The sequence below is a fragment of the Aquila chrysaetos genome, chromosome 11, assembly GCF_900496995.4.
Source record: "Aquila chrysaetos chrysaetos chromosome 11, bAquChr1.4, whole genome shotgun sequence".
NCBI lineage: Eukaryota > Metazoa > Chordata > Aves > Accipitriformes > Accipitridae > Aquila > Aquila chrysaetos.
Window position 1 is genome coordinate 30,952,598 of NC_044014.1, and position 22,974 is coordinate 30,975,571.

The 22,974-nt window shown below is 48.2% G+C and overlaps 2 protein-coding genes across 3 annotated transcripts in view; both read left to right on the top strand.

Moving 5' to 3' along the window:
* Nucleotides 1–4,548: 4,548 nt before the first annotated feature.
* Nucleotides 4,549–6,961, top strand: SLC18A3 (solute carrier family 18 member A3). Its single transcript, XM_030031515.1, is given in 2 exon segments — nucleotides 4,549–5,367; nucleotides 5,369–6,961. Coding segments are annotated over 2 exon segments (1,593 nt in total). The 5' UTR covers nucleotides 4,549–4,710; the 3' UTR covers nucleotides 6,305–6,961.
* Nucleotides 6,962–8,415: 1,454 nt separating this feature from the next.
* CHAT (choline O-acetyltransferase) overlaps nucleotides 8,416–22,974 on the top strand; it is a 42,610-nt gene continuing 28,051 nt past the window's right edge. For both annotated transcript variants that reach the window (XM_030030984.1, XM_030030983.1), the window contains exons 1-7: nucleotides 8,416–8,567; nucleotides 11,564–11,708; nucleotides 13,776–13,967; nucleotides 16,166–16,284; nucleotides 17,725–17,778; nucleotides 20,442–20,622; nucleotides 21,618–21,795. In XM_030030984.1, coding sequence (XP_029886844.1) covers nucleotides 11,646–11,708; nucleotides 13,776–13,967; nucleotides 16,166–16,284; nucleotides 17,725–17,778; nucleotides 20,442–20,622; nucleotides 21,618–21,795 — 787 coding nt within the window. In that variant the 5' untranslated portion in view covers nucleotides 8,416–8,567; nucleotides 11,564–11,645. The remainder of the gene's footprint in view (nucleotides 8,568–11,563; nucleotides 11,709–13,775; nucleotides 13,968–16,165; nucleotides 16,285–17,724; nucleotides 17,779–20,441; nucleotides 20,623–21,617; nucleotides 21,796–22,974) is intronic.

The window sequence follows — 22,974 nt, forward strand, 5'->3', positions numbered from 1 at the left end:
TTGGACAGCTTAGTATTCTCTAAAAGAGGAAATGGAAACTCCATTCGCTCAGCCATTTAGAAGTAGACATGACTTTATTGTAGAGACTACCCTGTACTTTTAGAGTTGGAAGACACGCTAGAATTTAATAGCTCTGTTTTAATTCTAACTGAACAACTGTCTATTATAACTAACAAGAACATCAACTATTGCTAGAGCTAACATAAGCTTAGACACCAACCCTTGAATTACTTTCTCTCTTCTCTTTCTCATCTATTTTTCTGTCTCTCTCTAAGCATTATTGCCAAAGAGTGAAGCAGCATGAAGTACGGGTGCAACAGAAAAAAAAAAAAAAACAAACCAAAACCAGATCATTCACCATTCCTCAAAAAAAAAAAGGTTATGACAACCATTTATAAAGATCAGTTTCGCTTACTGAACACAGCTTTTACAGAAATAGACGGGCACACTTTCATGTACAGTCCCCGTCCCTCGTCACACCTGTATCATGCATGGGTTTTGACCGAGAATTACAACAGACATGGTCTCCCCAGAAGGCTGTGCCTGGTGGCTATTCCCGCTAACGCCAAAAGCCCCGTTGGCTGAAGCGGCTAAGGCTTGTCCAGCCAGTACTGCCATCCAGACCTGCCCCGCCGGAACCCGAAGCAGGACCAGGGGCACCAAGCCCTGTCCCCCCTCACCCCCCGCCGGGTGCCACCGCATGGCACCACCAGCCGTGGGATTTGCCAGCCCCTGCCAGGACTCCCTCTTTCCTCCGCTCTCCAAAGCTCTGTGTGTGCCTTTGTGTGCCTCTGCCTGCGCCAGTGTGTCTGTCCGCCTTGGGAAAAAAGATTTTAGTGCCCAACAGAAACGGCAGGAAGCTCAACTACCACTGACATATAGGAAGTTGTTAATGCCTAAGACAAAATACCCAATGTTTTCTCAATAATTCCACTCATGGCAATAATTTATTGGTTTCTGTTTGACAGTCCGACCATTTTGTGCACAAAGATGCTTTTGAAATTAAGTTGTTGAAAATGGACTTTACCTTCTATCTCCTCCCTTTTCCTCCACCACAGTTCTAAAGATTATAACACACTTGTCAAACTAGGTGAGCCTCTCCTATTTGGCAGGATCAGATTAGCAGGTCTTTTAATCAGAAATTAAAATTAGAAAAGAAGCACATAATCAGTTTAGCACTGAGTGCTAAAAAGTATTGCCATACCCTTAAGAGGACAAGCTCTCTATTGCAGACATCAAGTACTTAGGCTATTAAGAAAATTAGTATCTTGCAGACATGAGGAACTCCAACTCTCTGACTCATTGTGTTTGGACTCCTCATAGCAAAAAGTATTTCTCCTGTGGAAGAAAGACGCCTAAGGATGTGCGATTAACTTAAGTCCGTTCCTGACAGGAGAGTGCATCACAGCAGTTGTTGCTTCTCTCTCTCTCTCTCTCTCTGTAAGATCACCCTGATACAGCATCAAAACCAACCGTCATTCCAAAGTGCGAGGACTATGAAGTCTGTAGGTAGCAGGACAAGCAAGCGCAGATTGTACACAAGTCGTTTCTTCTGTTTAACTACTCGGATATGTATTCTGATATTTAGAGAGAAACCTTTCCCATTTTTCCAAAATTCCCAATGCAAGTAGGTCTTTCTTTTTAAATTAAAGCGAGTGTTGGAAGTGTGACCAACTGGTCATACTAAACCCCATTTTCCCTTCACGTTCAACTTGAACTGATACCATCAGCAGACGTGCAGGTTCATATGCTTATATGCGTGTTATATATTTTCTGTTCTTTCTGAAATCTTGAAGGTCCTAAATGTAATTTCCCTTCCTGGGCCCTGGGCTTTTTTTTGACTCGAGAATAAATTCCTCTCTATGGCAAAACAATCATCATGAGCTGCATTTTCCTTCATCTACAGCCTCTAAAACAAAAAAAAAGTGGTAAGAAGCCCTGGCGCAGTCATCTCTGTTCTTTATACAGACCTAAAATCTTCTCCATCTCCTTGACATTAACAGAGGCTTCCCAAAAGTGCATGTTCTGCACTGGAGGACAAATGAAGCACATCACCTCCTCCGCATTCCTCCTCTCAAACCAAGTAAGTGTCACATCTTCTGGGCTTTGGGATAAAAGTACAAAGTTTTAAAAGTCATCTCATCTCGCCCTGAACTCTCTTCCCAAATACAATTATGAATTTCTAAGCCAAACACCAGGGATACTTTTTTTTTTTTACTTTAATATACTGTGGGTCCATCAACTTTGACCACATTTGAAGGTACATTTTCTCCCCATTAGTTCTGTCTGGTCAAAGAAGCTCACGTAGCGATGACGCATCTCTTGCAGATAAGGGTATCCGCTGATTTGATTTACTAAGAGGGCTAAATTTATTATGCAACATTTTACAAGTATAATTCTGCTTTCCCTTGATGGTAATAAATTCAATATCAGCTCCCCTGAGACAAGAGAACCAGTCCCTTTATTATCCAGGCATGACCCCCAGAGCCAGATTCCATTTTAGAGACGGGAAATGACCATATCTCTGATTAAAAGGGAAACTTTAATCAAATAAAGTGCCTCATCAAGCAAGAGCCAAGATTCCAATACTCCTGACTGCAGCACAGCAATGATCCAAAGTCATATCTGCCCCCGACCCATTACCGCTTACTGCAAACGTGATATCCATCCCAAACAGGAGGTGCATCCTTCAGCAGTTCCCTTATCATCCTGGGAGCTGCTCCTCCTACGCCCACAGTCCCTCGCAGAAAACCTGTTCTCAAGCTGCTACCCCAGGGTCTGTTTGAGGAACCAGAGGAGGGTGGGCTTTGCAGGGTCTGTTGGGTTTTTTTCCCCAATTAAATCAGTCTTGCAGGTGACAAGTAGCCTGAACCATGCAGCCAAGTGCGGCAGCCATGGCCTTCAGCTTAGTACCCTTCCAACAAGACTCTTCTATTCTCTCAGGTACTTTCCTTCTGCACTCTGAAATGATCTTTTGAAGCATTTAGGATACTAGCTTATGTAGAGTCCCAGGTCAAGAGCTTTGTCCCTATTGTCAGTGGTGTATTTCTGCAGTTTTACAGCGGGGGTAGCAAATGAACAACAAATAATGATAAAAATGACAATCCGGCTGTCTAGGGTTATTGTTATTTTAAGTGTGCTTTAAGACTCCGCTTCTGTGTAAGCGCAATTGGATCTGTATGCCACCCCATGCGGGGATCCATCTTAAAGCCTTTCTGTCCATCTAGACAGTTTTCTTGCAACAGAGCGAGATACAGCAACTGACAGATAAATCATCTCCCTTTCAGCCACGGAAGCCCAGCGACGCAAGCAAATGAAGGCGCCCAAACTCCACATCTCCTCAGGAACCGCTCAGCTGAGAGATCCAGTCGTTTCATACAGCCTTCTGCAGAGATCCTTCTTGGATCAGGCCACGTGTCGTTTCTGCTGCAAGAGTAATGAATGGTATTTACCCCTGTGCTTTATGCTAGTGAAGAAGTGTCTTCCCAATACCGAAGCCTCTGCACCGAGAGAGACCCCTGGCTCCGCAGGGCTTCCCGCTGCAGCACTGGCCCGGCAAAATGCGGGAAGTACGTAATACCACCGCACTTCTGAGACTATTTCCCTGGCGTTTGTCTGAGCGGTAGGCACGCAGGCAGCAGGAAGACGGTTACTGTGTCGCTCTCTGCTTTCCAGCGCAGCTTCAGCGGTGTCCTCGGTGGGAGCGCTGTCCCCGGCGGGGCACCCACCCCCTGAGGAGGGGCAGGGCTCACCCCGGCCCCGTCTAGCCCCGGACCCGGTTAGCCCCCGGGTCTCCGCGGGCGCCCCCGCGCCCTGCCCTGGCCCGGCCACGCCGTCGGGGGGCGTCCCGGGCGGGGGAGCTGCGCCGGCTGTCGGCGGCCAGCGCCGGCGAGCAGCTCTCGGGTTAGACGGCGGCAGCCGGTGGGCGCGGGCTGCGCCGCGGAGGCACAGGGCGGCCAGGGAGGGGGCGGCGGTTCCTTGCGTCCCCGGCGCGGGGGCGGAGGGGGCCTTCGCGGCTCGCACCGCGCAGGGGCCGAGCCGGTAATCCCCGACCCCCGCGGGCCAGCCGGGGTCCGGACCGCCCCGCCAGGGCAACTGCGGCGCGGGGCCGCGAGGAGACGGGACCGCTGCCCGCAGCGCCGGCGGGCGCACGTCGGACCCGGCCCGCCCGCCCCTGCGCCGCCCGGGCCCGGAGGGAAACGACGGAGCGAGGGGTTCCGGGGGGCTGCCGGGGGCGCGGGGGCCGCGGGCAGCCGCGCCGTCGGGGCGGTGAGAGCTGCCGGCGGACCCCCGCCTCGGGGGTGGCGCCGTCTCCCCGCCGCCCCCCGCAGGCGCATCCCCGGGGCGGGCAGGGACCGGCGGCGCCCCCCCGCCCCGCAGCCCCCTTCCCGCGGCCGGGCAGGGCTGGCGCCGCCGCCGGCGCGGTACGGCGGGCGGGGCGCGGAGGGCGGGCGGCGGGGCCGGGCCGGCGGGGGGGGGGGGGGGCGCGGGGCCGGCGCGGGGGCGGGGGCGGGTGGGGTTTCCGTGCGCGGCGCTTATTAGTGTGGTGATGGAGGGCCGGCCCCTCGGAGCCGCCTCGCAGCGGCGGCGCGGGCTGGCGGCGGCCGCCGGGAGGTGAGCGGCGGCGGCGGCTCGGGCGGCGGAGGCGGCGGGGCCGCCCCTGCCGTGCCCCATGCGGGCGGCGGCGGGGCGGCGGCGGCGCTGAGGGCCATGTCGGAGGCGGGGGGCGCGGGCCGGGCGCGGGCCGCCGTGGCGCGGCTCTCGGAGGCGGTGGGCGAGCGGCGGCGGCGGCTGGGCACCGCCATGGGGGAGGCGCGGCGGCAGCGGCGGCTGCTGCTGGTGGTGGTGTGCGTGGCGCTGCTGCTGGACAACATGCTCTACATGGTCATCGTGCCCATCATCCCCGACTACATCGCGGCGATGCGCGGCGGGGGGGACGCCGCCGGCCCGTTCGCGCCCGCGGGGGGCAACGAGAGCGGCGGCGGCGGCGGCAACCGGAGCCTCCTGCGGCCGCGGTACCCGCCGGCCGCGGGGGGCAACGAGGACGTGCAGATCGGGGTGCTGTTCGCCTCCAAGGCCATGCTGCAGCTGCTGGTGAACCCGCTCAGCGGCACCCTCATCGACCGCGTGGGCTACGAGGCGCCGCTGCTGGCCGGGCTGGCCGTCATGTTCCTCTCCACCGCCACCTTCGCCTTCGCGGAGAACTACGCGACGCTGTTCGCGGCGCGCAGCCTGCAGGGGCTGGGCTCGGCCTTCGCCGACACCGCCGGCATCGCCCTCATCGCCGACCGCTACGCCGAGGAGCCGGCGCGGAGCCGCGCCCTGGGCACGGCGCTGGCCTGCATCTCCTTCGGCAGCCTGGCCGCCCCCCCCCTTCGGCGGCGTCCTCTACGAGTTCGCCGGCAAGCGGGTGCCCTTCCTGGTGCTGGCCTGCGTCTGCCTGCTCGACGGGCTGCTGCTGCTGGCCCTGGCGCCGCCCTGCGCCGCCGGGGCGCGGGCCAACATGCCCGTCGGCACCCCCATCCACCGCCTCATGGTCGACCCCTACATCGCCGTGGTGGCGGGGGCCCTGGCCACCTGCAACATCCCCCTGGCCTTCCTGGAGCCCACCATCGCCAACTGGATGAAGGAGTCCATGGGGGCCAGCGAGTGGGAGGTGGGCCTCACCTGGCTGCCCGCCTTCTTCCCCCACGTGCTGGGCGTCTACGTCACCGTCCGGCTGGCCGCCGCGTACCCCCACCTCCAGTGGTTTTACGGGGCCCTGGGCATGGCCGTCATCGGCGCCAGCTCCTGCCTGGTGCCAGCCTGCAGGAATTTTGGGCAGGTCATCGTTCCCCTCTGCGGCATCTGCTTCGGCATCGCCCTGGTGGACACGGCCCTGCTGCCCACCCTGGCCTTCCTGGTGGACGTGCGCCACGTCTCTGTCTACGGCAGCGTCTACGCCATCGCAGACATCTCCTACTCTGTGGCGTACGCCCTGGGGCCCATCGTGGCCGGCCAGATCGTGCACACTATGGGCTTCGCACAGCTCAACCTGGGCATGGGGCTCGCCAACGTGCTTTACGCCCCTGTCCTCCTCTTCCTCAAAAACGTCTGCCAAATGAAACCCTCTCACTCGGAGAGGAACATCCTCCTTGAAGAAGGACCTAAGGGACTCTACGACACCATCAAAATGGAGGAGCGCAAAGGCGTGGGCAAAACCCTCCGGCCAGCGGGCGAGATGGAGGAGAACGGCATGGACTCTTACCGCAGAGACCTGACAGGGGTGTCCGAGGAGGACTCGTCAGACTACGAGTACAGTTAGGTTCCCCCACGCGGCCCAGCCCCGGGAGCAAGGAGGGGCATGCGGGAGAGAGGGAAAGGCGGCGATGAAAGCGTTACTGCATTATGTTTCTGTACCGATGTGCAATATATACAGTTTAACCTTTGTCATGATGTAATGGCTTTCTTCTTCTAGACTTATTTTTAATTGGTATTTCCTTCAGCATTCTGGCTAGGTGGAGGGGGTGGGGAGCGGGGGGACAAGCCTGCAGAAAATTATCCGAATAATCATCAGCATAAATCTGGGGGGGATCCTTCCATGAAAACCAACAACAAAACAAAAAACCCAACAGCCTCGTAGCTGGGGTATAACTGTGCAAAGTTTTCTCAAGCTGAAACTGTGTGTGACATACTGTATATCTCTGTAAAAAATATAAGAAAAGCAAAAAAGTCTGTGTAAAATTTTGAATGGCATATTCAGGGACTTAGTAAACCTTGTGTACATATACTTAGATTTTCAGTTGGTTTCATATATTTAAGAAGAGCAACAACTATCACAACATCTTATTCTTCCTTGGGAATAAACTGAAGTATTGTACTTTTTCTGTTGTGCTGCTCTCTGGTAAGTGCAATATGCTGTATTACGTTGAAGTCCAAACTACAAGAATAATACGATCTGAATAAATGGAATTGAAGGGGATCGATTGTCTTTGTTTCATTGTTGAGGGCTGCTTGAGGGAGGGAGCTGGTTGTGCTCAGTGTAACCCCTACGGTAACAAGTCCTCATAACACAAACGTCATGGGTTACCAAAATTGCCCGGGAGAAAACCCTGGTAAAAATTGTTCTCATTCATTCCTCAAAACATACATTAACGGGTCCAAGCAAGCAACGTCGCATTGTAAACATGCTATCGATTGCCTAAAAGCAGCTCCTCATATTCTCACGCGAATTTAATTTTAATTCTCATAATCATGAATTTCAATTTTCGAATATTCGAATAAAATTACATTACCAGCAGTTAGAGACACAACACTGGAAAACGCCTTTCTTGGTGCTGAAAGCTGCCCCAATTGCAACGTGCCCGGCTCAGTGTGGCCGACGGGGATTAAACAGAACAAAAGATAGGTGAAGTGCTTCATTCAAACCTTTGCACAAAGTGGAAAACTTCAATCCAACCAGAGTGGAACCAGAATGCGTATTTCGCCCTGTAAATTTATCCTGATAGAAAAGAAAATCGTTTATTTAAATTCCTAGCTCATTAGGAAACAAAATAAGTTACTTATCGTCTCAAGAGGGGGGGGGAAACTTGTATAAACGGCCACAGCCACTACGAAAGGGCTTCCGCCCGTCCGTGGGGAGCTGGGTGCCGCGAAGGAGACGCGGAGAAACCGCTCGTGGGTTCCGCCGGGCTGCGCGGGACGCGCGGCCCCGCCGCGCCGCAGCTCCTGTCGGGTCGGCCGGGTCGCTGCTCAGGCGGCGCAAAACTCGCGAAAACACGGCGACGGTGCTTTGGCCCGGCGGGTTTGGCGACGGAGCAACGGCCGCCGCGGTAGGGGCTGAGCCCCGCTTCCCTAAACCGCAGCCGCTCTCTTTGCGCTAAAGCGGCAACGGCGGCGTCGCCCCGGGCCGCCCCCGCCCCCGCCCGGGCGCAGGTCCGCCGCGGCTGCCGGCCCCAGGGCAGCTCCCGCGGAGCCCGGGCCCCTCCCGAGACCACCGCCGCCCCTCCCGGCCGCGGTGCCGGCAGCCCACCGGCAGCGCCGCCCGCCCCGTTCGGCCACGGAGCTTTCAGGAGCCGCGGATGCCCCGCGGCGACACTGCCCGCCACCGGCGACAACCCCCCGCGGCAGCGCGGGTCACCGAGAGCCGTGACCCTCGGGGGCTCCCCTTGCCGCCGCCGGGGAGCTTCTAGGCTGACCCCGACGGCGGTAAGGGCGCGGGCGAGCCCGGCTCCGCCCGGCTCCTCCCGCCCGCCCTCCCGGGACGCAGCCGGCACGGGGCGAGCCGGCGCCGGTGCCGGTGCCGCCGCCAGCACGGCCCGCAGAAGGGGCAGGCCGACGGCGGCGCGGCCCGGGCGCGGCGGGCGGCAGCGCCTGTTGCGCGCAGCGGGAGGGGCGGGCAGGGCCGGGCCGGGCGGCGCCGGGGGCGCGGGGCGGGGAGGAGCCAGGCGGTGGCGGGGACGAGCCGCGCTCCGCACGCCCCCGCCCAGAGGGGACCTGGCCGCGGAGGAGGCGGCGGTTCCTGGGACAGAGCCGCCGCGACGCGCGGAGCCCGCCCGGGAGCCGCTCCGGAGCGCCCCGACGAGCAGGTACGGGCGGGCGGGCTGCGCGCCCCCCCGCTTCCCCGCGGCCCCGACGGCGCGGCCGCAAGCGCCGGGGAGGGAAAGCCGCGGGCCTGGGAGCGGGGGCGGCGGGTCCCGCGGCGCGGAGCGGAGCCGAGCCGAGAGGGCTCCCCTCGCCCAACTCCGCGGCGCCGGCGGCACCCGCGGGGCCGCCCCGTTGCCGCCGCCCGCGGGTCCCGCCGCGACGGGCGGTCCGGGAGGGAAGGGCCCCCCCCCCCCCCGGCCCGGGGGCTGAGGCGCGGGGAGGTCCCGGGGCGCGCCGGCACCGGCGGAGCGTGAGCGCTCCCCGACGGGCCCCGCCGCTGCTGCGGCCCGCAGGGAGCCGGCGGCAGGCGACAGGGCGGCTCCGGGCTCCGCTCGTAACGTCAACGGCCGCAGCAGTGCGCCCTGCACACGTGTATTCCCGATAACGCCTGCGTTCCTCTTGACTTTAAGGAGAGATGCCCGAGAACTTTAAGGTTATCTTCCTGATAACACTGAGAGCGAGGAGGAATAGATGGGGGCTGAGTGTAACGCCCCAACGACGGTATATGTTGCAAGCTGCCTCCCGAGCCCACAATGTACGGAGAACTCGAGTATAAGCACAGGGGCTTATTTCAGTCCTTCTCTGCTATCTGCTAACGGAGAGATCAGTGCCTTTTGTTGTGGATTTGAGCTGCTGCTTTGAGCTGTGGGGAAGGCCACCAGGCTCCCCAGCCTGCCGTGACTCGCAGCCACCCTGCTAAGCTCCTCACCCCGGCCCTCCAGCTAAGCCAGCTGTAAATAAAAACAGCTAGGATTATTTTTTTTTTTTTTGCCTAGTAACTTTGACAGTGCACCTTACAGCCATTCCGGCAAGCAACTTTGAAGTCATCTTGAATTTCTGCAGGATTTTCTCTTGTGTCAGTTTCCTTGTCCTTTCTTAGGCAAATACAGGATTGGGTGTGATGCTAAGCTGGCAGTGCTTGAACCAGAGACAAAGCCTCAGTTCATCCCCATGACAGAGAAAAGTACAGTTCAGGCTACCACCCCTGAACTCTTTATCACACTCATTTTACAGATAGGGGAGTCTGTTACTAGTAGCATTTCCCACAGACACAGAGCCAGTATGGACTTGTAGTCAGTGTGACTCCATAGTGCAGTTTGATAAAAAACATAAGGAAAGAAAGAGCAAAAGTCCCAGCGAGAAGAATACCGGCAGGATTTTGCCTTTAGGGGCTCTGAAGACAAAATGGCTGCTCTGTGTTTGAACACCGGTGGGGAGCTAAGGCCAGCCCATAAACAACTGGTAAAGCCGCAGTCTTCCAAGAGTTACAGGATGTGTCCGTTTTTTGGAGTGCTTTGAACCTGCGTTGCTAGGAATAGAGTGCAGTGCACGGCTAAGTGATGAGACCTGCGCAGCAGACAGGAGGGAGCGGAGCAGCGCAGCGGGTTAATGTGGCCTTTCCGTGAGGGAAATCGTCTCTCACCTGGGTTGAAATCGTGAGCAGATGACAGATCAACATGAGTTTGCTGTGTGGCTCATTCCAGGGCCTCAGGGACATCTCTCAACCTTATACAACCTCCTTCACAGCACATGGCCCTGCTGGCAGCCAGTGCGGGACAGGGGGGAGACAGGATCAACACAAGGTGTCAGTGACCACGTACACACGGACAGAGCCACGCTGAAGCCGCAAGGCTGGACTAGCAAAGCCGATTCCTCAGGGGAGGAATAATGCACAGCCATCCCTGCCCATCGCTAAACAAAACTCTTCATCTCACTTTCAGACACTGTAGGTTTTTATCCAAATTGTTCTTAAAAGCTGTTGTAGAAGTGAATAATGAAATAATGAAATAATTCAAGTGCCCTGAATGTATAGTCCCAAGGGTTTCAGAAAGGAAATATGACGTTCTTTTCTACTTAGTCAACACATGTTGTCTTTTATATTTTGCATACAGACAGTGCAAAGTAATTTAAAAAAAAAAAAAACAAAAAACCTGTGATCTGTCAAGACCTGACTGAACACAAGAACTTACTCTGCTTTAGCTGTACCACCGTAATTGAAGGACAACTGCTTGGTGTGGGCACTATTATATCCGAAGAAATATGTGTGTCATATAGCTTATTCTCGTACAGAAAAGGAATGAGAGGCATCTTTAGAAGTGAAAACCAGGATAAGCACAATACCAGAGAGACACAAGTGGAAGCATTTGCTCTGTCACAGATGACTTCTGTGACTTTTGGCAGGTTAAGCCATCTCCCTGGATAGGTATATGCTATTTGGAAAGGCTGCTGTGCGAAGCAGCTCAAATGCAGTGTATGCCACCCCTCCCAGTCCTCCCACAGCCAGCCTGCCAGCCTAGGCAGGTTCACAGGGTCCCCCAGCCCAGAGCTATGCCCCAAAGCACTGGCACCCTGCGAGCTTCTAGCCTCAGGGGAGAAAGGCACGACTCCATCAAGCTCCTTTCCACAGCTTCCACACCTTAAAAGGGGAGATGACAGCACCTCACTGTGTCCATGGAACCATGCAATGACAAATACATTTAAAGACTGTGGTGCTTTCATATAAAATGGTAAAGGGAGGACACGTAAGATCCTTAGATAGAAAACTGCAACCTTACTATTACCTGTGTCGACGTAAGTACATTCAAAGAAAAGTCACCTCTTTCCTCCAGCTAACATATAACAGTAATACAAAGCGTGCACATCACAGCACAATGCATTGTGAAGTAAATTAGAGTGACAAAATAAACTATGCTGAGAAGGGACCATTTATGTGCATCAGATAGTTCTGGATAAAGAAATTTATAGCGAAATGAGACAAACAATGTCAGAGCAATCTCCACGGGGCTCAGTTCAGCTACTTTTGAATGTTGTATTTCTATTTCTCTTCAGTTTTGCATTCTGAAGCTTCTGTGTATGCTTGCGCAGGGAATACTCCCCATGTACATTTTGGTTATAAATAATGGGTACTGACTGGACTTTAAATCTTTTCTATTTCCAGAACTGAGGCGTGAGGCTCCATAAGTGCCCCCAAGTGGCTTCAATTTCTGTCCTCAACAAAAGATATCAAAAGAAATGCAGGAATGCCTGTCCTAGAAAAAAACATGCAGAAGAAAGAGAAAGATACTTGCAGTAAAGATGAGACAGTAAGTGACTGCTTCTGGGAAAACAAAAAGAAAAAAAGGAAAAAAATAGGTTGAAGACAGATGACTTAACAACTTTTAATGCTGTAAATTAATGCAAATTAATATAATTGTAAACCAAGCTCATTTTAGGCAACACTAGTTATCCTGCAGCAGTTTATAATCATGAACTTTGATCTAACATTAGTGCTTCTCATATCCAAATACACTGTTCATCCCAACATCCTGTCAAGAATTCCAGTAAGTGAAATATTTTTACACAACAGCAGATGCATTACTACACAGAGATGGCATGTAATTATTTCTTAATAGTACAGAACTATCAAACTATCATATATGATTCATTTTCAAGCCGGTTTAAAAGATTCCGGATGTATATGCCTGTAAGTAGTCAACCCTTTGGATTTAAAAGCTTTTTTCCTAAGCAGAGTCATAAACTGTACAGTAACCTTACCCAGAAAGATAAGGCCAAAGCCAGGTATCAGAAAGAAATACTATTTGGCACATCTGTTTCCACTGACCAAGAAATCAATGACAGAAGAGATATGCCCTGACTAAAGATAGCTTGAAATTGTAGAATTACCATTCTTTTATTTCTGAGATCCAGGCGAAAACAGATTTGCATTTCCATTAATAACAGGTAATCCTATGACACTTTTTATGAGTATCTGAAGTCTTCACTTTCTAGATAGGGAAACATAATGCAGCACTGACTTTTCTGTGGCTGTCAAAAGGCAGAACTGGTATTTGAGCTCGGAGGACCCCGCTCCCTGCCTTCTGTTCAGAGCACCTCCTCCACGCCCTCCCTCTCTGCATGCGCTAGCGAAGAAGTTTGCGGCTCGCCTTGCGCTGAGCAGCAGGTGGGTCTAGGCGACTGCCAGACATCTCTTCCAACCGAAATCACGCTATTATCCTGCGATCCTGTGAAAACGACTGTCTATTACATCAAGAGCTAGTAAAAAAAAAATCTGAACTTTACCTGCTTTAGGAGACAGTCAAAAATCAGAGACGTAAACCCTCCAAAAGTTTATGGTCTACACTAATCACTAATAGACAAGCACAGCTGAATTAGGTGACCGTTTCTCAACTGGGAGACACGTCCACCTCCCTGAGGAACCATGCTTGGAGCATCACAGCCTCTTGCAATTTCCCAGTCTTTCATGGAGTACCTCCTTGCTTGATTTTCCCACTGCTCCCATAATTTCTCTGGCTCTTATATGACTAATTACACTTCACTTGTTTAATTCTACATTAAAAAACAAAGGAAGCTTAACTGCATGGACAGCATGAGATTGTTTTCTTCCCAGATACTATTGGTTTCCTGCTCCAAACAGGATAAGGATAAAGCAAGTATAAACAGAAATGTTTTATCAAGCCTTCTAGGAGGGTTCCAGACTGGCTGACAGCAGAGGTTTGGCAGGGTAAAAAACAGGTTTATTGAAGATTGTATGTAGTCAGGGCTAATAAAGAGGTAGATCTGCATGTTTCCTATTTCTGCAATTTTATAACCAGTCATATTACCAATCAGACAAGTATTAACCCACGGTTTTACTGATCACAAGCTAAATGCACTTCTTTACTAAAGAAATACCTTCTCTTAATGCATTATTTTATTATGCTCTAATGTATTTGAAGATTTCCTAGAGTCTAGCTCAGACTATATGCTTGCATCCTGCCTATTTGCCCGTTTGTCCTAGGATTTCTAGAATTTTTACCAGGGAATATTTTCCTGTTTTCCACTAGTTTCCTGGCCTATCCATTTGAAATCCTCATTGGCCAAAGGCCTACAAATAGAGCTACCGGAGAGCTACCACTGCTTCAGTATTGCATGCAGCCACATACTATGTCCTAAAATCCAGGCACTTTAAGACCTAATGAAACTCCACTGAAGTCACACAATTACATGTGCAGTAATCGGGCATCTCAACTACTAAAACAGAATAAATGGATTAAAAAAGGGACACAATGTATTGATCAGCAACAGAAGAAAAAAATAATAAAAAAAAAGAGGACAGTTTGGGAACAATTAGAATTACTTGCTAATTTCTTTTTTTTTTTTTTTATGATTAGGCAGTGCCAAAACTTCCAGTCCCACCACTACAACAGACCTTACGCATGTACCTACAGTGCATGAAACACTTGGTGCCAGAGGAGCAATTTAGAAAGACCAAGGTCATTGTGGAGCAGTTTGGAATTGCAGGAGGCCTGGGGGAATCTTTGCAGCAAATCCTCCAGGAAAGAAGGGAAAAGACAACGAACTGGGTAAGCAAATGCAGATGAGGAATAATTGCTGTGTTGGATGATGCTCATTTACAAACTCTTTGTGATGTTCTGTAGGTGATCACTGCTTTCTTTCAGTGGGTCAATACAAACAGGGGTCACCACAGATTCTACCAAAGGGAATTAATATTTCAGACATAATTAGGCTATAATTTTCAAATTATGTCAAAATCCATGTCATTGTTATGTTTTCAGATCAACAGTTTGTTGACATAAATGAGGGAATTCATGCATCTCAGGTGCATGCACACAGGTGTCAGCTCTACCTCTAGGAAGCACTATTTTACATCCTTTTTGGATGTAATTTCTTCCTTTCCCTTTAATTATGGGATTTAGAGTTTTTATTAAAATGAAAAATGCTTTCTGATAGTGCTATAAAAAGTGCCTTGCATACCCATCTAGCCAAAGCTCTGATCCAGTCGAATTATTCTGGAATGGAACACTTTAGGGTAGGAATTACTCTTTTTAAATTAAACTATTATTTGCCATTCATTGTCACACCATACCGGTGTAGTTACCCTGAAGTACTTACTTTGTCAAATATACACATACATGTATATATATATCTCACATAGACCGTGCTGAGACCTTAGCCTTTAAAAAAGTCCAGCTTTCTGCTTCCCAAGACAGGAAAATTAAATAAGCCATAGATAAAATAGATTTTATCATTCCACAAAGTCACAGTTCATCCTGCCTGCATTAACCGTTAGAATATGGCAGCTGAAAACTAAAAGCACTGATTTCATTGAAGTCCTTCCGTCCCAGCAAGGAAGAGAGACACCGAATAGTTTCATGGATTCAGTGAAATCCTGCAGGCTTGCTACTGATATCAGTGAAATGTGGTTCTCCCATAACTTTTCAGTTGTGTGACCCACAAGAAAACTCCATCAAATTGCTGCTGTAGTCAGAAAAAAAGGCAACAGTAGTACTGGCAGTGCTTTTATTTTAAAAGCAGCACTTAATTTCCGAACTACTTGTTGCCATAGTCTGAGGGCTCCACTAATGCTGCTGAATCTCGTTTTGTTATTCTGATCGTAGAACTTCATGGTTTTGGTGGCTAAATTAGCCATCACTTAAATAGTGTTCCTGATAACAAATAACAATCCAGGAGACAACTGTTCATTTAACCACTTATACCGTGAAAATTACAGTGGAAGGATGTATAAACGTTTTCTGAAACGTCTCAACTTTAAATACCAGTTATTAAAATTAAATACCTGATTCTTAAGATAAACTAGAAATGTTTTTATTTAGAATTTAACTTGCCAGGAGTACAGCTCTAGCCTGTCCTCCTGAAGACTCCAGAGACTGTGGGGGAAGCATCTGTTCTAACAGCAATGAAATATCTCAGAGGAAAACTTTTTCAACTGATGCATGCATTCGTAATTATTTTTGCATAATTTTGTTGTTTTATATAGTTACTACATGCAAAGCATGCCCGCTAAACTCTGAAAGACCATTTGATCTTTTTATGAAAGCCTCTATTTTCCAAATAATGATTCTTCAAACTCTGCTCAGACATGAAAGAATACGGTTACCGTACATCTGTGTTTTCAATAAAAATGGTTAGAAATTTAATACTTGTGTCTGTCTGGGTCAAGCATCAGTAATCTACATTTGTGTCAGTGGACACAGAGGGAATTCTCCAGGGGCCCTATCCACATGCCAGTATCTGCAAGACCGAACCATTAGGCTCGGGAAATTCTTTTCCCACTCTGTCTTGCTACAGGACAGTGTCTGATGGCTAACAACAGAGCATCTTGGCATGACTTACAAGTATTTGAAGCCCCCCGAGGAAAGCCATCACTAGTAAAATTCTTTCCGTCCCTTAAATATATCCCAATCACTATTCAAGAGTCAGCAGTTAGCATGTTGTATTCAAACACTTTTTTGTTGTAGAGAGAAGCAAACAAGAAAATACCCAAAATGCCACGATATGGAGCTTGTTTACTTTTTAATGGAACACACTGTAAATTGCCATTGATTGAAAAATAGGATTATGGAATTGCGGCTGATTTCAGCTGAGCTGAGGTCACAGAGCCCAGACTGAAAATGCTCAGCAGCTCCATTAATCAGAGCCCTTGCAGGACACCAGGAGCACCAAGCACTCTCCCCTCACCCCCAGCCTGCCCTTCTGCGTGTTGTTCATAGCTTTAAGATTTCATGTCCCCTTCCCTTAGGTGTTTAACTACTGGTTGGATGACATGTACCTCAACAACCGGCTAGCTCTTCCAGTCAATTCCAGCCCAGCAATTATCTTTGCTCGTCAGTATTTCAAGGACGTAAATGACCAGCTGAGGTAATGTACTACGACTTTGCAGCTTTTGCTAAATGAAAGGATATTTTAAATGTACTGCTTTTGCAAAAAGACAATCAAGTTTCATTTTTAAAAAAAGGGCTGTAACCATTAAATGATTTCATACTAGGTCTGCTGACTGAGGGCAGTGTTTCTGGGGTTACTCATGCTGATACTCAGAAATAAAAGTGTCATTACGTTTATTGCATGAAAAAAAAAAATGCCAAGGGATTTATAACTTTTCAAAGGAATATTTGCAAAGCTTTTCATTGTATAATTCAAGCAAACCATTTTGCAATGGAAAAAAGAAATACTAATTTCCGACACATTGTTTGAATGAAAACAATCTTTAACGTGCCATCACTATGACTCGTAGCCACCCTGCAAACTGAAAAGGCCACACTGGCATTAAACTGTCCCTCTTGGGTGCCCAAAAGGGCACCAGAAACACAAGGGATCTAAGAATAAGAATTCGGAAAACATTCTTCCCCAGGAACACTGCTTCCTTCAGGCCCATTCTTCCCAGCCCTGAACTGACCTTTCTCCTTTGAGCTGTTGTGGGCAATTACAATCATTTAAAAAGTGAAGAGGTAAGCAAGTAGCCAAGCACAGAATATACCTCTCCAGACACCCTTAAAACAGGATTCCACTCTTCAGCCTTTGCTAAAACATTTTCTCCTTTTAAAACAGTAAACCAGATCAAATCTACCTTCATATAGTGCAATTTTCCTCTTTGCTTTTAGCACTCTCTAGCTGCTCATTACTGAAAGAATTAACTGCATGTGAATTTATGCTATTATAAAACAGCCAGAACCTTGAAGCCGATATGTGTTATTCTAACATTTTGCGTAGACAGCCAATGCATCTTTTTACTTTACTTTAAACATAACTATAAATGCTTCCATTCATTACTGACTAAATTTATCGTGCACACAGCTCTTGAAAAACCTCCACTTTGCATTTTCTAATGCACGTGCTTTAACAAGGAAATATTTTTCTCAGAGCCTCCCTTTCAGACACAGTGCAAATGGGCAGTGTCAGGAAATAATACACCTGTCCACAGCTCTGCAGAAAGAATATCTGCTTAGGACAGGAAGTACTCTAATAAATTGGACAGCTTATGAGTATTGATATTGAAACCCACGTTAAGGATTGTATTAAATATTCAGCCTCTGCTCCCATTCTCTAAATAAATGCTTTCAGGCTTCCTCCTGTGGTAGTCTGTTTAACCATTTGAAGGGACCGTCTCTAGGATTTTGTATTTCTCTTGACGTGAATTAATTTAGGTTTTAGGTGGGGGCGGGGGCCTCTTCTTGCCAAGCCAGAAGACTTTCTCTCCTTATGCTGTGTCATCAATCATTCAGGCTCTCCTCTGTCTCTCAGAAACAGCCCGGTGTTGCCAAATGACAAAAGACTGATGTCACTTCTATCTGCTACTTGCAGGTTTGCCGCCAATCTCATTTCAGGAGTGCAAGACTATAAAGCTTTACTGGACACGTAAGTAGCTTAAAAGGAGATCTGCTGCTTGAGTATCCGCAGGGCTTCTGATTCAAGGGTGCTCTAACATGCCCGAAGTCAGGCTGCATTGCACCTCTCCACCATTTGGAAGGGCTGGGGCTCCAGCATGTTTCAGGGCAAGCGCTTCAGCAATTTTTTATGCACTTTCTGCTCTATTACTGCAGTCGAACAGGTTGGAGAAGGATTCTTTTTGATGCCTGGTAGTCATCACTCTAGCACGTGCAGTGCTGCCCAAAGGACACCCACAATCTGCCTAACAGGGCTACTGAGAACTCACCAGGAGGTCTGTGCTCCCCAGACCCAAAGAGCAGCAGCACTGCAGTTACGCAGCCTGCACACCTTCCCTGGCCCGGACACCTGCCAGGATGCTGTACCCCTTCCACGTACTGCACCCTCCATTTAGAACATCAGCCCCCCCGCCTCCCTCCCCCCAAAAAAGAAATAACACATCCCACCAGGAGAAGGAAGCCTCACCCCAGACAGGCTGGTTCAGTGGCTAGTAAAAATAAGAAGTTACTTAAGCCATTGCTACTTTCTGTGTATAAACACAGGGGAAATCCATGGTTGTTTAAATCTTGTATGAGGTAGCTCATGACAACATTTTACATAGCACTTCTTAACCTCACCTAGTATGTTCCAAGTTTACTGCTGAAATCACTGCTCCCCGAAGCATAGAAACAGTGGAGAGCCAAACACAACGGACACCACACCGTGATAGGGAAGGGGTCATTTTCCTGTCTGGAAATACAAGAGGCCTATGCGATATGTTTTAAGCAATGCTTATTTGGATGAGGAAGGCAAAGTTCATATTCAAACAACGAAGCCCCTATCATCTATGAATTAGGTAAAAGAAAGAGGAAGAGGCTGTTTGATTTTTCACTTCAAAAGTCTGACAGCTACTCAGAAAGTATAGAAGAGGTACTTATTTAAGAACATGCTTTTGTCCAAGATATGCAATGCAACTGCATAGACCAGCAGTGGTGTGCTATGAAGTGCTATTGTGTACTAGTGTAGTTCGTTGCATCTTTATATGACAGCATCTGAGATGAGATAAAGAAACTACATTGCTCAAACAAAGGATAATTTAAATTCTTACTATTTTGACCTCACTACTCTAGATCCAAAGACTCCTGTGATCAGATTAGCTTGTCTTAAATTAATAATCATTTAAATCCTCACTACTGTGTCCTCATATTGTTCTTACTGTTTGCTTATCACCCCTCCTGTATAATTATGAGGACACCGTAATTGTAACATTTTCAGTTCCCTGTTGCTGTTAAGGACTTCTACCAGCGAGTGTACTGCTAGCTTCTCTTGGATCATCCCACATGCAGAAGCACAATATTCCAGCCCAAACCGAGGCATTTAATTTTAACTGTGCAGATATTCCATGCAGTTGCCAGAATTAAATATTTCAAACAAATCCTAACTTGCTTACGTAAAAGAGTTATAAGATCTTGCACAGACATCTGCTAAATCAGTACAAGATTTTTCTGGTGCCATCAGTCAGCATTAATAATGCCTTTCTTAACTGCTATAATTACAGATTGTCTTGTCTAAATCTACCATGCTATTCCACTATATTTGGTCATCATAGATGCTCTTTAAAACTCTGTTAAATATAAGCGGATTTCTGCATTATGCAAAATGTGGGAGAAGGAGAATGCTAATAACCCTGTTTTGCTGATAAGGAACAAAAAAAATTAAGGAAATAAGTGATGCAGAGAGTTTGAGAGCCAGGAACTAAAGTGAATATCCCTGGTTTAGAACTGCAACAGTTCTAAAGAGACAGTTAAACAAGATAAACTAGCATAAAATGTTACCTGTATGACAGTAACCCTCCTTGTGTGCTTCTTTGCCCCTGCCCCTCTCTGGCAGGCTGGAAGCTTAGTTCTCTTTTGCTGAGGGAAAACCTCTGCGCTACAAGATCGTCTTCTTCCTGTGGTCTCTGCAGCCTCTCCCAAGTGACAGCACCATTATTTCCTGCTACAGTGTCAGTGGGATATTTTACAATCCATAATCATGATTGTGATAACTAGTTTTTCTTTTTCTGGCCACTAAAGAAGCCTTTTAGGACGTGTTGTTTTCACGTGCCTTCCAATAAAAATGGAATAGGTTTTCAGCACTTATTCCCCCATAGGTCTAGGTAAGGATTAGCCCATAAGCAAGTCTCTGTGGAAAACAGAAATGCCCTCTCACACGCTCTGTAACTGCTCTGCACAGTACAGGGCCACTGTGATTTGCAGTGAATTTCGTCAGTACTTTTTTTCAAGGTGCTACGTCTTTTCCAGCTGTTCTTGCTGACTTCTGTCCTGGCAGGTTTCCGAGGTCCCATCTAGGCAGGCTTCCCATGCACATTGCAAAGCTGCTTGTGACCTGCTATTCTTTCCATTTCCACTAGATGATAATGCAATTGCTTAATGAATATGCATGAGGCTGCCAGGAATGATGTATTTAACTTTGGTATGGGAATTCATCTATTTCCCTTATACTGTAATCTCGTTTTATTATTCAATTTGTGTCATACCTGATCTAATTGTAACAGAACAAAGGACAGATTAGATTTCTTTTCCTTTCTGTTTCTCTCTCCCCTCTCTCCCCTCTTTTCCTCCGGCTTTGTTTTTCTCCTTCTCTCTCTCCAGCCATGCTTTACCTGTTGATTTTGCTCGTGGACAGCTGTCTGGTCACCCTCTCTGTATGAAGCAATACTATGGACTCTTTTCTTCCTATCGTCTTCCAGGACATACCAAAGATACACTCGTGGCCCAGAAAAGCAGCGTAATGCCAGAACCAGAGCACATCATTGTTGCTTGTAACAATCAGGTAAATGAGTGTTCTTTTTTTTATACCTTTCTATATTTCTTAGTTTGCTTAAATTCACTCAAGAAGAGCCTAATCTAATCACTGTTCAGAAACACAATTAGCATGCTACGTATGAGCTCACTTCTTACCAAGCATTCACTGTCAATATTTCCAAAAAGATGCTTCTGCAGCATTTTTGTCCTTAGCCCACATTATGTTTCAAGTACAGTGATGCAGAAAGGAAGAATGCGGCAGAATTCATTTGCTTTCTCATTCAAACAAAAATGTTTATTAAACAGAGGTGAAACCACAGAGAAGAAAAATCTTATTAGACTGCATTTGCTGGAAATGCTCTTCTCTTGACAGTCAAGTATTGGCACACAACACATGGCATATATACCACCATCGCATGTAGGGGGACCTAAGCTATGCCTGAAGAAGTTAGCGTAGGTGCAGGCAAAACTATTGAAGCCTTGGAGTGACTCTGCCCCAACCAACAAATGGCATCGAGCAGCAGAGTGTGTTGGCTGGGCAGGGTACCTTATAGCCCAGCTTGACTATTTGTAGTACTGGAGCCATGCCTGCAGGCCCCCTTGGAATGAAGGGGTAGATCCTAGTGGTCCCTTTTCCAGGAGGTCCTGTTCTTCACCTCAATGGGAAGTTCTCTAGATTCTCTAGGTTATTTTTAAACAAATAATACCATGGAAATAATTTGCATACTTCCTGATTTTATCTCTTCGGGGTTTTTTAAGCTTATTCAAATAACCTACGTTTTATTTGAGCCCAACACACAATGTAAGTCTCCTGAAGCAACTGGCATTACACTGGTGTAAAAACACAGGAGGGGTGAGCCCTGGGCCAGTCCCCAGTGTTTTTGTGCTCCATTGCCCGCAGGCCTGGCTCTCCAGGCAGGACTTCAGCATCTCAACACCCACCCAGGCAAAAGTGAAATGTTGGACCAGTGAGGGTCCAACCCATCTGTGACTGTTCTTCTGACTTCTGTCATTTTTTTGCAGTTTTTTGTTTTGGATGTTGTCATTAATTTCCGTCGTCTCAGTGAGGGAGATCTTTTCACTCAGTTACGAAAGATAGCCAAAATGGCAGAGAACGAAGAGGAAATGCTGCCTCCAATTGGCCTGCTGACAACAGACGGAAGAACAGAGTGGGCAGAGGCCAGGACGATCCTTATGAAAGGTTAGCAGCAGCAATCCCAGCTTTCTCTTCTTCATCATCTTCCTCTTCCTCCTCACCATCATTGCCTTTCTTTGCTGGGAGTGAACATTACAGCAAACATAGGACTGAATGTGCAACCGCACTGCTGAATTTTTCTGGCAGGACAAAACTCAATACCTGTAAGCGTTCAGATGTGTGTTACCAGGGAAGCCGCAGATACGGTTTGACTCTTTGGCTGTGTATGTTTAAGTGTTACGCCATGTAAATAGCTCTCACTCATTCTTTGTTTTTCATCACATAAATTACATTACATCAGATTTTGTGATTTGTCTCTTTCTTCACATCCATTTTGTACCAATAGGAATGATGTATCCTCTTCACTTTTGACAACTATTAGACATTTTTCATCTCATCTAACAAAGGCATCTACAAGGTAAACACCTGTTGAATCTAGCCGTGTACTCTCTAGTCAATGGAGAAAAAATAGAAAGTACCAGGGCTGATTCATCCAAATCTTAAGTATCTAGGAAAGGTGATACCAGTTATTATCTGGGGGTAGTTCTCTCTGTCTTCCAACAACAGGCAGCATTTAGCTCTCTTGGATTCTGGACTTGAATACCTGACTTTGAAACAGATGAAAATAAAGGATGGGATTGGTCACCTCCATCACTTCACACCTTATATATTTTACCCTGAAGCTAAGTGATGTAAACGCCCTCTTTTTGCCATTTTAGATGACTTAGGTATTCATTTTCCCTCCTGAGAAAAGTGTTAACTCATCTCTTTATCCCCAGTCCTGCAGTGCTACAGAAAATATTTCTGTTTTACCAATGCCCTGGACCATACAAGAGTTGCCAATAGTCTCAAAATATGTTTACCATCCCAAGGAAGACCTTCACTTTTCTTATTCAAGTTTATCTGTGCTTATAATAACTTTATATAGATAAACACACACACACACACACAGAGCCCTGGCCATTATTAGAGCATTATTATGTACCAGTCTCATCTTTAGGGTTTTTCCCTCCTCGTCTTTTCTTTTTAAAGCAGGAGAAAAAAAGATTCTTTATTTTAATGAAAACTGAGGCAAACACCTAATCATTTCTTTTCATGCCATGCTTTTAAGTAAAACAGTGAGTACCTTGAAACCTGCAGCAGAATCATCTTTGTAAACATACATAATGCTAAAGACAAAAGACA